The sequence below is a fragment of the Musca domestica genome, unplaced genomic scaffold (assembly GCF_030504385.1).
Source record: "Musca domestica strain aabys unplaced genomic scaffold, Musca_domestica.polishedcontigs.V.1.1 39, whole genome shotgun sequence".
NCBI lineage: Eukaryota > Metazoa > Arthropoda > Insecta > Diptera > Muscidae > Musca > Musca domestica.
Genome location: NW_026712326.1, coordinates 4354289 through 4370098, shown reverse-complemented (window position 1 = coordinate 4370098; position 15810 = coordinate 4354289). Strand labels below are relative to the sequence as shown.

General features: G+C 36.5%; 1 protein-coding gene across 1 annotated transcript in view; it reads right to left on the bottom strand.

The window, feature by feature from the left end:
* Positions 1-1063: 1063 nt before the first annotated feature.
* Positions 1064-15810, bottom strand: part of LOC101900635 (glucose dehydrogenase [FAD, quinone]) — a 116632-nt gene continuing 101885 nt past the window's right edge. Inside the window, exons 6-8 of the mRNA XM_059126484.1 lie at positions 3681-4085; positions 3285-3616; positions 1064-2729 (exon numbers count right to left, since the gene is read on the bottom strand). Coding sequence (XP_058982467.1) covers positions 1917-2729; positions 3285-3616; positions 3681-4085 — 1550 coding nt within the window. The 3' untranslated portion in view covers positions 1064-1916. The remainder of the gene's footprint in view (positions 2730-3284; positions 3617-3680; positions 4086-15810) is intronic.

Below are 15810 nucleotides of genomic sequence, written 5' to 3'. Positions count from 1 at the left end.
ATTAATAGAAGCGGAGAGCGACCATCGGCTGTTAAGGCGGCCAACCAAAGGTGCACATTTTCAGCTGACCTCTTTGGCAAGTAAACACGATCAGTTTGTTTGTTTGCAAACTGCTGCACAACGAATGTTTTCTCATCGGAGACTCATTGGAGAAATCCAAATTCGATAGTTCACCACTTTCGGCCAAGCGAAGCAACTCTTTTGAGTCTATTTTCTTTCTGTTGCGGTGTAAGTTCTTGCTCTTTCTGGAATTTCAATGGCTTTACCCCGAGCTCATTTTTCAATATTTGCCGAATGTAATATTACTATATGTTCAGCTACTGCGATGCGGGTTTCGACCATTTCTACTGATGTTGCTGTTTTCTTCCGTTCACTTCCTTGACGTCGGGCTATGCTACCAGTATCGCGGTAACGAGCGATGGTACGAGACACAAAAGATTTATTCACATTTCAATGCTGGAGTGCTCTAACGATAGCCACTTGTGGTTTTCCAGCCAAATATAAAGAAATCACACTATCACGTTTGAATTCCATCACGAATAACTTTTTTTCTGGAAAATTCTCACCAAAATAATTTTGTACGCTTGCAAACAATATAATGAGCTGTCACTGAAATAATTTTAACATCTGTCAGACGAGTGGCTTGGAGATGACAGCAGTCTGAAGTTGATTGCAGTTTTTTCATCTCACCCTGTATACCCTCTCTAGCCATATGGCTAGGGGCCTGGCTGTCAAACCAATTTTGGAATTGGAAATGTTGAATGAGAAATTATTTAAACTTGCAATAAATGTTGAAAAACTCGTATTATAATAACCTCCGAATGACTTCGTATAAGAAAACTGCTTATATTTGAAATGACATTTAAAGTTTTTTGACATATCGATGTTTCAAAGCGCTGATGCTTCTACCTGTATTCCTTTACCATGGCTGAGGATATAAAAAGGTAAAAACCGCCAAAATCTTCTCAAAATAGCACAACTTTTAAAAAATTTCTCATTCTCTGAAAAAAAATCGACAAAAGTGGCAACATCCCATTTTATGAACACACGCAATGAGAGAGAGTTATTTTTTTAAACAGTTTTTTATTTATTTGTTTATTGTACTGATAAATATACATAAATACTATATAATTGATATAATAGTAACAATATTACGTTATATATGTAATTGTTTTTTTATTATTATTTTTCTGAATACAAATATTACAGTTAGTAGTTGTACGGCTGGAATTGTAGTGTTTTTTTTGCTACTATATTTAACGATATAGAACGGAACATAAATTTTTGTGAATTTTTCTAGATTAGAATTAGGTTGGTTAGCATTGACATTAAATTATAATACTAAAGGTGGAGATTTTTGAAAAAAGATTAAATTTCCATATCCAGAAAGAAAAGGTTCGAAACAAAGAAAAATGTTGGCAATCTAAAAGAATTCAAAACTACTAACAAGATCTAAATAATCAAAATCGCACGTTACGTTTACGTCGCGCTTTGACTATTTAGGTATAACCTGATATCGATGACAGTTGGTAAGCCAGCTGTTTGTGACATTCTACCAGAGAGACAAATTGTTTGGTATTTTTAATAATTTGGTTATTCTACACACAAAAAACAAAAATGCTAGGATAGAGGCGCAACAGTGAACAGCAAAGCAGAGAGAAGTTACGATTAGTGACGAAATATAAAAATGAAAATTATTTTCCAATGCAAATTTTTTTGTGGGGGATTTAACTAAAGAAGATTCACAATCAATTTTTGTTCTCAATAAAAAATAAGACATCAAAAATAAAGCCTAAACATAATTACATTATTTTATATTTTTTGCAATAATTTTGTAATTATTTTTATTTTTTTTTCACTTTGTTTGTATTTTTTTTTTAAACTACTCTATGCAGCGTCCATGTTGCATCCAATCGTCAAACTTTGGCACCCCATGCACGCTTAATCATGTATGCACCCTTTTCAGCAATCATTACAGCCGGTGCATGTGTATTGCCGGCAGTAACCTTGGGCATAATACTTGTATCCATAACTCTGAGACCGCGTATACCATGTACTCTTAACTCATGATCGACCACCGCCATGGGATCGCTGGCTGGACCCATTTTACAAGAACCAGCTTGATGATTTTCTGGGCCAGTATTTTGCCGGACGGCACATTCCCAATATGCATCCGATCCAAAGGTTTCGGATTCACAACCCTTGGCAACGGTGCGATCCAAACGCATGCCATACTGTTTCAATGGGGTAGTTTGTGACAATTTAATGGCAAATTTAATGCCTTCCACCAAGACCTTGACATCACGTTCATCGGTCAAATAATTTGCAAAGATGCGTGGCGGTGCCAGCGGATCATTTGAGGCCAGTGTAATGTAACCTCTAGATTTGGGATTTAATACAGCTGGGAAAATTTGTATGCTTCTCGAGTTATTCGAAAGTAATTCACCAACTTGTCCGGTACGTGCACAACTTGCCAAATAACCACCAAAATAGTATTGTAAATCTGGTACACCGGGTCTATCGGCAAAACGTGTGGCCATTTTCGCTGTCACATCGGAAACTCCAGTACCCGACATGAGGCCATCACGGAAAAGTAAATATTCCATAGCTGTAGCCCAATTCAGTGGTGCAGTATCGGCGTCATCAATGAAGAAATTCGTGAAATAGGCCACATGGTTGTGTAAGTTTTTACCAACACCGGGTAGATCATGTATCGGGCGAACGCCAACCTGTAAAGGAAGGAAGGAAAAAAGTATTCGAGTTTAAAGAATTTATCAATCAAAACTGATGAGTATTGCAAATAAAAGAAAGTCATGTTTTAACCCAATAATTTATTTAAAAATAATACACCAACATAAAAATAGTATTTCCATTTGGGACGTATTTGACAATTTTCAAAAAAAAAAAAGCCGTTAAAATTCTGTTAAAATCTTACAAATTCGTCATATTAGGGTCCCTCTTACTTCAATAATTTTAGACTAGAGCGCACAACAGGTCTATACTGGCTTAAGTGTATGTCCACCAGGACATGTGGCGATTCTTCTATTCAACCTAACCTAAGAATTTGAAAGGTATTTTAAGGATAGTGAAGGGGGTGATATGACTCTTTTTCATACAGTGAGCAGCAAACCCGGCACAACCTATCTTTCTAGGGCCCACATGATTCCATTTTTATGCATATGACATTCCCATCAACTAGCCATCAGTTGGAACCGTTCACTCAAATTGATTATAATTTCTAGATTCAGTAGCTAGTTCTTCGATGGGTAAATTTAAATTCTTACCTTTTTCAAATCTTCCTTAGGTCCAACTCCACTCAGGAGGAGAATTTGTGGTGAATTGACAGCACCACCACTAACGACCACCTCTTTTTTCACCAAAATCTTACGCATGCTACCAAATTGATCGCTAACCTCAACGCCCAATACAGTTTTGGTGCCAGGATGGATCAAAACTTTGGTGGCTGTGGTATTCAATAGAATGTGGAAGTTTGTGCGCATACGAGCCGGACGAATGAAAGAACGTGCCGAACTGTAACGTATGCCGTTGCGTGATGTCATTTGGGCAATCATGAAACCGGTGGAATTGTAGCCATTCAAATCGTGCACAGAGAAACCTAAAAGCGATACAAAACCCAACAATAATTACTAGAATGAGTGCAAGTGCGGTTTCAAACTTACCCAACTCTTCACCAGCCTTTAAAATGGCATATGATAGCGGTGGATTGTAGGGGAATTTACCCACCGGCATTGGACCACCGGTACCGTGCAAATCAGCACCAACCTCATCAACTTCCAAATTATTTTCAGATTTCTTGAAAAATGGCAAAACCTCATCGTAGCTCCAACCCGGATTACCCAAGGCCGCCCAGTCGTCATAATCTTCCCGATTACCTCGAATGTACATCATACCATTGATGACAGATGTACCACCCAGGACTTTACCACGTGGCCAGTAACAACGTTGTCCTTCCGACGACAGACATGCTGAGGTTTCCGGTTCAGTATTATAGCCCCAATCAATGTCACTGCCCATGAAATTCAAAAACATTGAAGGTATTTGTGCGCCCACTGGTTCATCGCCACCTAAAAAAAGTGAAAAAAAGTTACGAGGTTATTATTAATTTTAGACTGAAAAAAATTAACTTTCAACAAAAGAGGGGGAGAGCTGTAAATGATTATTTGGCGCCACAAAACGAAATACTTAGAGTAAGGTTAAACGGACGAAAGAGACAAAGAGTAATGCAAAGAGACTTGTCCTAACATAGGCACTAATAGGAACGCTCCGTCGACTACGAAAATGTGGAAATTCCAGACAGAGAGATGTAGTGTCGTGAGTTGACATCAATGACTGATTGTCGCAGTCTATTGATAATCTCTTGAAAGATATATAGGGTGAGATGAAAAACTGCAACCAACTTCAGACTGCTGTCATTTCTAAGCCATTCGTCCGACAGCTGTTAAAATTATTCCAGTGACATCTGATTATATTGTTTATAAGCGTACAAAAGCATTTTGGTGAAAATTTTCCAGATAAAAAGTTATTCCTGATGGAATTCAAGCGTGATAGTGTGATTTCTTTATATTTGGCTGGAAAACTACAAGTGGCTATCGTTAGAGCACTCCATCATTTAAATGTGAATAAATCTTTTGTGTGCGGGAACCATCGCTCGTTACCGCGATACTGGTAGCGTAGCCCGACATCAAGGAAGTTGACGGAAGAAAACAGCAACATCAGCAGAAATGGTTCGAAAAGTACAGAAACCCGCGTCGCAGTGGCCGAAAAAATGGCTCGTGAGCTGAACATATCGCAATATTCCATTCGACAAATATTGAAAAATGAGCTCGGGGTAAAGTCATTGAAATACCAAAAAGTGCAAGAACTTACACCGCAACGGAAAGAAAATAGACTCAGAAGAGCTAAAGAGTAGCTTCGCTTGGCCGAAAGTGGTGAACTGCCGAATTTGGGTTTCTCCGATGAGAAAACATTCGTTGTGCAGCAGTTTGAAAACAAACAAACTGATCGTGTTTACTTGCCAAAGAGGTCAGCTGAAAATTTGCACCTTAGGTTGGCCACCAGAAGAAGCGCCGGGCATGGTGATGGTGTGGGACGCTATAACAGCCGATAGTTCATTCTCCGCTCGTATTAATCGACCTTGGCATCAGAATAAATGCCGAATATTATTGCGAAAATATTCTGTAGGGTGTTTTAAAGCCTTGGGCACGTAAAAATTTTGGCTGCAGACCTTGGACATTCCAATAGGACTCAGCACTATCGCTCCGGATATCAATACGTTAGACTATTGTGTCTGGAGTATTTTGGAAAGCAAGGTGTCCAAAGTGTCGACCACCTCAAGCAAGCACTTCGCCGGGAATGGGCCAAATTATCGCAGAGTAACATTTGGGGAGCGCGTGACGGCTTCATTGGCCGTTTGAAGACCATAATTCGTGCCGAAGGTGAGCAATTCGAACAAATCTAAACTTATTCTAAAATGTTCATATTCAAACGTGTAATATCAGCCCGAATAGTATGCCAAATTTGATCGAAATCGGTTCAGATATAGTTATAGCTCCTATATATATTGTTCATCCGATTTGTTATTTTTGTCCTCCGCAGCCGTAATATGCACTCTGTAACAACAATATTTGGGGAAATATATCGAATACAGCTCAGAAATACCTTTGCTAAATTTTATCGAGATCGGTTCAGATTTGGATATAGCTCCCATATACAACTTCGTCCGATTTACCTTTTATTGTACACCAAACGTCTAATATTTGTCCAAATGGGATAGAATTTGGCACATGCGACCGAATTGAGTCTAGAAGCCAGTATGCCAAATTTGGTGAAGATCGATTCAGATATAGCTAAAGCTCACATATATATTGTTCATCCGATTTGTTGTATTTGTTACCCACAGCCGTAATATGCACTCCGTAACAACGATATTCAGGGAAATATATCAAATACAGCTCAGAAATATCTTTGGATATAGCTCCCATATATATCTTTATCCGAGTTCAAATTAATTTTGCACCAAATGGACAATACAAGTCCGAATTTAAAAGATACAAATGCTTCGGCATATTTAGTCCTTTGAACTTTAAATTATAATTATAATCATAGCGTGTATGATTGAATTCTTCCATAAAAACTTCTAATTGTTGTGTGGAGCTCTACTAAATTAGCAAAGTGGTGTAGGGTATTATAAAGTCGCCCCGCCCGACTTTAAGATTTTCTTTACTGGTTTTTATCTCACGCTGTAATCGCTCAGCCTTTTAACATCATCATATCAACATTCAACATCATTCTATCTCCAATCAATGAATTAATATCGCTGTTTTATCAGTCTTAATAAATATAGTTTTTATAATGTCAAACGCGTGCCTTTTATTTCCTCAACAAACACAATAAGAGAGAAAAGTGACTCTCTTTAGAGCTTAAGAATCCAGGAGAGCATGCACCAAGTGGTAGGAGGTAATACAAGATAACGGCTCAATGACTTCAAATAAACGTTTAATTAGTGAGTGTTTCGTATATATTTTTGGAGAAATTCTTCGAGTATTTTGTCATTGTTTTTAACAATTTTGGTAAACTTGAATGCTATTTTTAAATGTTTGAGAGATGAAGGGATTGCAATAATTGTAAGCCAAAAGGAGGTTAATCCGGCAAAAAGTTATAATGTGAACATATTATAAGACGAGAGAGTTTGAGCACTTGTAAAGTTTTTATACCCTCAGCCATACATTCTGAAGATGTTGACAGTTTGTGGGGGAGGAACCAGAAGGAGTGGGCCGACATTGCCCATCTCCGAATATGGCAAGAATATTACGGTGTACCAAGTTTCGATCAAATCGGATACTCCCTTCGAGTGTTATCGTGCGCACCAGCCAGACAGACAGACGGACGGACATCGCTAGATCGACTCCAAATGTCCTGATTTGGTCCAAAGAGACCTAGGGTCTAAAACCGTTATTTCGATGAGGCACGTTTTGGCCGTATCAAATGATATATACCCTTTCTGACTGAGAATATAATAAAAATTTTGATTTGAAACTAGACTCATGCGGAGCCGTTGGTTTCTTTTCTCAACATCTTTATCTTATTTACCGATCATCTACTCTTCAGGTTTTTATGAATTGTCATACTCAGAAGATGTAAACCACGAAAAAAATCTTTACCATCTGGCCTCCGTTTCTGTCAAAATCGGTGTTTTTATATTTCAAACAAATTTAACTCGCTTTAATATTCAAAAGATGTTATCTTCAAATTCCTAAACAAATAATCGCATTTCCGGTAGTATTAAATACTCCACGCTCTCGGTTTTCTTTTGTGTTAATAAATCTTCTAAAAAATACGACTAAAATATCGAATGAAATCTGATACCATCTACATTTAATTATCAATGAAACAATAGAACCTAATTATTTCAAACAAATTAGGAAGTTTAGCAAAAAATTTATAGAGCAAAACGAAGGCAATTAATTTTCGCGGTGACAGCGTGAGATTGTAGATTTAAATTTTTAGATAATGAAAGTAGCCTTTTTGGTGGAATTTTGTGATGTGTTTCTTTAACTTCTGGTTTTAGTCTTTTAGGTAGGAAACATGATAAAATTAAAACGGTAAAGTCATTTCAAATAAGACTATCCATCTCTGCATTTTTGGTCATTTACCCTGTCAAATTTCATTGAATATCTCCCATCTCTGATTTCTGTGAATAGACAATATATTTGCATATCCTCAGAAATATGGCTATAGAGGATATAAATCGTTTGATACGGCCAAAACGTGCCTCATCGAAATGACGGTTTTAGACTCTAGATCTCTTTGGACAAAATCTGTTTCAGGACATTTGGAGTCGATCTAATCTAGTCTGCCTGGCTGGCTGGTGCGCGCGAAATCTCCCGAATGGAGTATTTGATCCAAACTTGGTACATCATAGTATTATTGAGTTCGGAGATTGGCAATATCGGTCAACTCTATCTGGTACCTCCCCCACAAAATGTCTACATTTTCAAAGAAAATAATTCGATAATCCGATTTTGCTTAAACTTTGCAAATACTAATATTTGCATCAGTGCTAGGGCGTGTGCGAAAATGGACAATATCGGTTCACTCCATCAAGTACCTTCCCCACAAAGGGTCAACATTTTGAATAATTATAACTTTTATAAAATGTGATGGGAGAATCCGATTGTCTTCAAATTTCTCACATCTTATTATTTCTACTAACTCAATATCTGATGTGAAGATGGGATATATCGGTCGACTCCTACCGGTACCTCCCCCACAAAGGGTCAAATTTTTGAATATTCATGTAGTTCATAAAATACGAAATTACCAACCGATTCCATTCAGACTTACCACATCTCAATATTTCCATCAACGCAAGATCTGTTATAAAAATGGTAGAGATCGAACCATTTCTTCTGGTACCTTCCCCACAAAGGGTCAACATTTTGAGTAACCAAAACTGCATTAAAAACCGATATAAGCATCCGGTTTTCATTAAATTACACACATCACAATCTTTTTACTAATCCAAGGTCTGTTGTAAAGATGGGATGATCGGTCCACTCCTTCGAAGGGTAAATAATATTGAATATCAATGATGCTCAATAAATTAATATCCGATTCCATTCAGACTTCGAGCATCTCAATATTTTCGTCAACACAAGATCTGTTATAAATATAGTGGAGATCAGACCATTCCTTCTGGTACTTTCCCCACTTAAGGGTCAAAATTTTGAATAACCAAAACGATCATAAAATCCGAAATAAGCATCCGGTTCTCTTTAAACTACACACATCATAAAATTTTTACTAACTCAAGGTCTGTTGGGAAGATGGGATGGGATCGGTCCAATCCTTCTGGTACCTCCCTCGCAAAGGGTCACATTTTTAAATATCCGTGAAGCTCATACAACTCGAAAATAACACCCGATTACATTCAGACTTGGTACATCTCAATATTTCCATCAACACAAAATCTGTTATAAAGATGGTAGAGATCACGCCGTTTCTTCTGGTACCTCACCCACATAGGGTTCAAGATTTCGAAAAACAAAACGCTCAAATACAGCGGAATAAGTATCCAATTCTTTTTATACCCTCCACCATACTATGGAGGGTATATTAATTTTGTCATTCCGTTTGTAACTCCTCGAAATATTCATGTCAGACCCAACAAAGTATATATATTCTTGATCAGCGTAAAATTCTAAGACGATTTAGCCATGTCCGTCTGTCTGTCTGTGTGTCTGTCTGTCTGTCTGTCCGTCTGTCTGTCTGTCTGTCTGTTGTAATCACGCTATCTTTCGAACAAATTGAGATAGAAGGCTAAAATTTTGCACACATGTATTTTTTCCCAGTAGGCAGGTTAAGTTCGTAAATGGGCCATGTAGGTCCAAGTTATCATATAGCCCCCATATAACGGTACCTCCCGATATTCGGTATTTTGATGATTTTAGCGACATTATTCACTGGAATTATTTCAAATTTGGCATTTGAAGTTCGTAATGGATACTACAGCGTAAGACAGAAAATTATCTCTGCAGGTCCACGTCTTCCTGTAGGCCCCATATAACGGTACCCCCCGATATTCGGTTTTTTGATGATTTTAGCGACATTGTTTACCGGAATCGTTTCAAATTTGGTATTTGAAGTTTGTAATGGATACTACATCCTAAGTCAAAAAATGAGCCATGTAGGTCCACGTTTTCATATAGCCCCCATACCGTAACCCCCGATATTCGGTATTTTGATGATTTTAGCGACATTATTTAGCGGAATTGTTCCAAATTTGGTATTTGAAGTTCGTAATAGATACTGCAGCATAAAACAGAAAATGGGTCATGTAGGTCCACGTCTTCATATAGCCCCCATATAACGGTACCCCCCGATATTCGGTATTTTAATGATTTTAGCGACGTTATTTACCGGGATTGTTTCCAATTTCGTATGTGAAGTTCGTAATGGATACTTCAGCCCATGCCAGAAAATTGTCTGTGCAAGTCCACGTCTTCGTATAGCCCCCATATAACGGTACCCCCCATATTCGGTATTTTGACGATTTTAGCTACATTATAAACAGATTTTTCTTCAAGTTTCGCATTTAAATATTGTAATAATTTATGACAAAAGTTGCCTATGCAGGCCCACGTCGTCGTATAAACATTCGGTATTTTTAAGATTTTAACAAAATTTTTAACGGATATTTCTATATTTTTCAAAAATTTGTGTAGGAAGAAGTCGATATAGTCCAAATCGCGTAATATTTATATCAGTCTTAAGTCAGATACGAATTGGTCAATATTGGCCAATTGCTTCGGAAGGGTCAAAAGTTTGAATAATTATAACTCAAGGTTGGAGGTATTCGGCAAACGCTATTTTATTTTTTTTTTATCGGAAATGTCCTAAATCCCTCAGCTAGTTTTTCTTAGTCATTCAATAGATTTAAATTTCTAATACAAACTCCTCAGTAAAGTTTACTGAGAAGAATTTCTCTCCCACATCCAATTGTAGCAAAACAGTTATCGAACAACATTCAGTTGTTTGTTGTTGTGTTTATCTGAGCAAATCCCTTTAGTGCCATGTGACGTCTGTAAATAGGTTATTGACCATCTCTTCAGGTCAACTGTCAAATTAGTAATACTCTCTCTGCTTAAAGTAGGTGTAGTCTATAATTTTGACATTAACATATTATTCTTAAAGAGTTGATATAAGCCCCATAACATTATGCTAATTAATAAACAAATTAATTTATACGCTAATGTCACACTTCTTTGGTCTCATGAATATTCATGTCTTCGGATTTGTTTTATTGGGTCAAATTAACAATTCAAGAGAAAGAATGAAAAATATATTTTAAAATGAAAGTTAAAAAAAAAATACAATCGACAAAAATTATCTTTGTGTGTCACCTACTCCTCCACTAAAAATGTTAATTTATCCGTGGACAAAACTAGTAGCCAGGAAGGTATAGAAAGCACACTTTCCTGACTACTAGTTTTGTTCACGGATAAATTAACATTTTTAGTGGGGGAGTTAGTTTTTATAGAAAGCACTATGGAAACATTTAATGCCATCTGTTGATAATTTAGGTCTCGGAACTCAATGGATCTTTCAACAAGACGATGAGCTGAAACATAGAACTTAGGTAATCCGAGGCTGTCTTCTTTATTATGCTCCAAGACAAATTCATTCAACTGCCCAGTCACCGGACTTCAATCCCATAGAACAAGCTTGGGATATTTTAGGAAAAACTAGTAAAAAAGCAGTAAAGCAGTCGGCCAGAATGAGCTTTAAATACCCTCCACCATTTGGAACTAATTTGTAAATTTTCAAAAATATAACATATGTTGAAAATTTCTGTTGAAATCTCAAGAATACCGAATACATCCGCTATATTGGGAGCTATACGAAGACGTGGACCTGCATAGGCAACTTTTGCCAAATACGAAACGTGAAAAAATCCGCTGAATAATGTAGCTAAAATCATCAAAATACCGAATATAGGGAGGTACCGTTATATCGGGGCTATACGAAGACCTGGATCTGCATAGACAATTTTCTGTCATAGGCTGTAGTACCTATTAGAAACTTCAAATACGAAATTTCAAACAATTTCGGTGAATATTGTACCTAAAATCATCAAAATACCAAATATCATCGGGATGCACCGTTATATGGAATACAAAGACCTGGGCCTATATAGACATTTCTGTTCCAGGGGGTAAAGTGCCTAGAAAGAACTTCTAGTATGGATTTTTAGACCATTCCATTGAAAAATGTGGCTAAAATCATCAAAATACCGAATATCGGGGGGAAAATTTATATGAGGGCTATACGATATCGTAGACCTATATATACAATTCTCTTCCAGGGGGTAAAGAACTCAAAAGGAACTCCTTGTGTCTATTTTCAGACAATTTAATTGAAAAAATGTGGCTAAAATCATCAAAATACCGAATATGGGAGGGTACCGTTATATGGGGGCTATACGATATCGCGGACCTATATAAACAATTCTTTAAGCGGTGAAAAATTCCCACAAAGGATTTCTTGTGTACAATTTCATACAATTTCATTGAAAAATTTGGCTACAATCATCAAAATACTGAATATAAGGGGGAGGGGGTACCGCTATATGGAGGCTATACGATATAGTGGACCGATATAATCCATCTTCGGACTTGACTTGCCTGTCCAAGGACGAACCCTATTGAAATTGGCGAGAATCGGTTCAAAATTTAGATATAGCTCCCATATACATATATCTTCAACCGATTTCGGATTAATTGTGCATCAAATGCCGAATATTAGTCCAAATAAGCTGCGCATCTGACCAAATTCAGTCTAGAAGAAAGTTCATAAAATTTGGTGAAAATCGGTTCAAATATAGTTATAGCTCACAAATATATGATTTATCCGATTTGGCAATAATATTTGGTAACAGATATCAGATATAGCCCAGAAATACCTCTGACAAATTAAACATATATATCCTTATTCCGATTTCAGGTTTGTTGTGCAAATAGTGGCTAATAATAGCCCAATTGGAATGACTTTATAAAAATTCTTCTTGAAGTCATCGTGCACTCTATACCAACGTAATATGGTATAAAAGATTAAAATGTTTCCGCCAAATTGAGTGAAAGTCGATTCAGAATTAGATAAGCCTCCCGTACATTAGTTCCCTCTGAAACCAAACTATAACTGCTCTAAAGCCAAGTGTTGATATACTTCAAATAAATTCTTTTGTTACGTGAACTCTACTAAATATGCATAGTGGTGTAGGGTATCATATAGAGGGCCCGCCCGACTTTTGACTTTTCCTTATTGGTTTCCAATGAATTTTTAGAATTTTTATTTTGTTTATGCATTACAATTTCTCTACGTAAAACCAGTAAAGAAAGTCTTAAAGTCGGGCGGGGCACGCTATGATTATAATTATAATTTAAAGTTCAAAGGACTAAATATGCCGAAGCATTTGTATCTTTTAAATTCGGACTTGTTGCGCATTTGGTGCAAAATTAAATTAAAATCAGATAAAGATATATATGGGAGCTATATCCGAATCGGAACCGATCTCCATAAAATTTTGCAAAGATATTTCTGAGCTGTATTTGATATATTTCCCTGAATACCGTTGTTACGGAGTGCAGCTTGGAGAACAAATATAATAAATCGGATGAACAGTATTTATGGGAGCTATAGCTATATCTGAACCGATCTTCACCAAATTTGACATACTAGCTTCTAGACTAAATTCGGTCCTAGGTGCCAAATTCCATCCCATTTGGACAAATATTAGATGTTTGGTGCACAATATAAGGTAAATGGACGAAGTTATATATGGGAGCTATATCCAAATCTGAACCAATCTCGATAAAATTTGGCAAATGTATTTCTGGGCTGTATTTGATATATTTTCCCAAATATTGTTGTTACAGAGTGCATATTACGGATGCGGAAGACAAAAATAACAAATGAAAAAATATATATGGGAGCTATAGCTATATCTGAACCGATTTCGATGAAATTTTGCATACTTATTTTCAGGCCTAATTTGGTTGTATGTGCAAAATACTATACTATTCGGGCTGATATTACAAGTTTGGTGCACAATAAAAGACAAATCGGACGAAGATATATATGGGAGCTATATCTAAATTTTTACCGATTATCTCCAATTTCAATAGGGTTCGTCCTTGGTCCAAACAAATGATTTGTGCAAAATTTCATCTGGATAGGGCAATAATTGCGAACTGTACTTTGTTTACAAAAATACATGGACAGACGGACGGACGGACATGCATAAATCGACACAGAATGTGATTCTATGCAGATTATCAAAAGGAACTATGGGTCTATCTCGATTCCTTTTGCCTGTTACAAACAAATGCACAAAGACATAATACCCTGACCACCTTGTGGTGTAGGGTATAAAAACATATTTATTAATGTATTAACAATTCTCATAGCCATTTTTTTCATTATCGTCACATAGCTGGCTCTATGAGGTAGCTATGTGGGCTCAGGAAAAATATTTTCTAATAAAAGTTAATACTGTTTTTTGTACCAGATAAACTAACCCAATTATTCGACACTTCACCCATTACCAAACCCCCCCCCCCCCCCCCCCCCCCAAGTTTGATTAGACTGATTAGCATGCCATTATAATTTGTTTAAAATTATTTAATTTATTTTGTTAAAAATAACTAATTTGAGGTGGCTAAATTTTACTTTAAATAACTGTGCGGCATATTTTTTTGTTGGGTTTGTTTGTAATACCACATAGACGACATATTGACCTAATATCCCACTTACTATCATTTCCTGAAAATCGTGGTTCCTATTTATGTTTTTATCCAGCCACAACAAGCAGAAATATTAAAAACATAAATATTACCAGTTTTCCTTCAGAGAAAATAGTTTCAACAAAAAACATACCCCACCTTCCCCACAGACCACTATATGTTATTATTTGTTGATAACAAAATTAGCCTCCTAAAATCATAAAATTACCACTTGTGTTGAGTAAAAAAGCGCAAAAAAAAAAACGAAAAATAAACAAAACAAAATTATTCTTTAGCCACAATTATCGCTGCATATATAGGCGTCGCGCCGCACCATTTATAAACATGCAATTTCATTTTCATAGCAACCGATCGCTTCGATGCCGGTGGTTAATGTGGTCTTTCCCAACCCATATGGCTCTGCATGGTGGGTTATTAAAATATTATCGGAAATATGTTACGGATGAAATGAGAAATAATTAAGTTTTTTTTTGTTGTAACATACTTCGGCAGACATAGAGGTATATTTCCATATTGAAATAAAAAATAATGACGGGGAAATATTTGCAAGAGGTAATTCCCGGGAAATGGGAACAATGTGTTTGGAAAAATAAGTAATTGCTTTTGCATTAAATACCAGTATCCATAAATAAGAAATACTAGAAAATAGTGTCCTTAAGACCTGTTAAAAAAATGTTGACCTATAAAAATGTACAATAAGTAAAACTAGACCGAGACTACACCTTTGACGCCATCAAAATGTGCCACGTCGAAATATGGGTTTACACACCATATCTTTTTGAATGAAACTAATTTTAATAAACTTGGAAAACTGGCAAGAAGGACATATAACAGAGCCAGTTAAGCTAAACTTAATATTGATTGAAACGGCTATAAGGCAGAATTTATAGTACGTTTATATATATGAGGGTTAATCCACTGGATTTGGATTTAAATTGTCATATCCATTACTTTTACTTCAAATAAATCCCCTCAAAATAGGTTAACCGTACAAAAACTTCTAACGTAAACATGGCATTAATAAGTAATAAAGTGTGTAAAATGTAAATTTTGGATGAGCTTTTGTGAGCCTAAGGAGAGTGTAGATAATGTTGCCAGATTTCGTAAAATACTGTCTAAGGACCCCAACACCATAGGCGATATAAAGCGATGTTTTGGTACTAGGACCAACTCTGGCTTTATGGATCTTGACTCTTTTCAGTCACTTCCCCTTCCATGGTGGATATCGGCGGTAGTGAACAACCACTAACACCTTCCCCATATTATACAATGGAAGATGGGATCCTTTTCGTCCTGAGAGATTTTATGGGTGATCAAAGCCTTTCAAATCCTGTAAAAGCCTTTCGTGGACCTAATGTTATAATACTGGCATTGTTGCAAAATGCATCTGAGTCGGTGTTGGCTATCTTGCAGGAAATCCCTAAAGCTTGTCTCAGGTTTTATTTCGTATCCAGTCAATATTCCCAAAACTGGAAATGCTAATCTATCA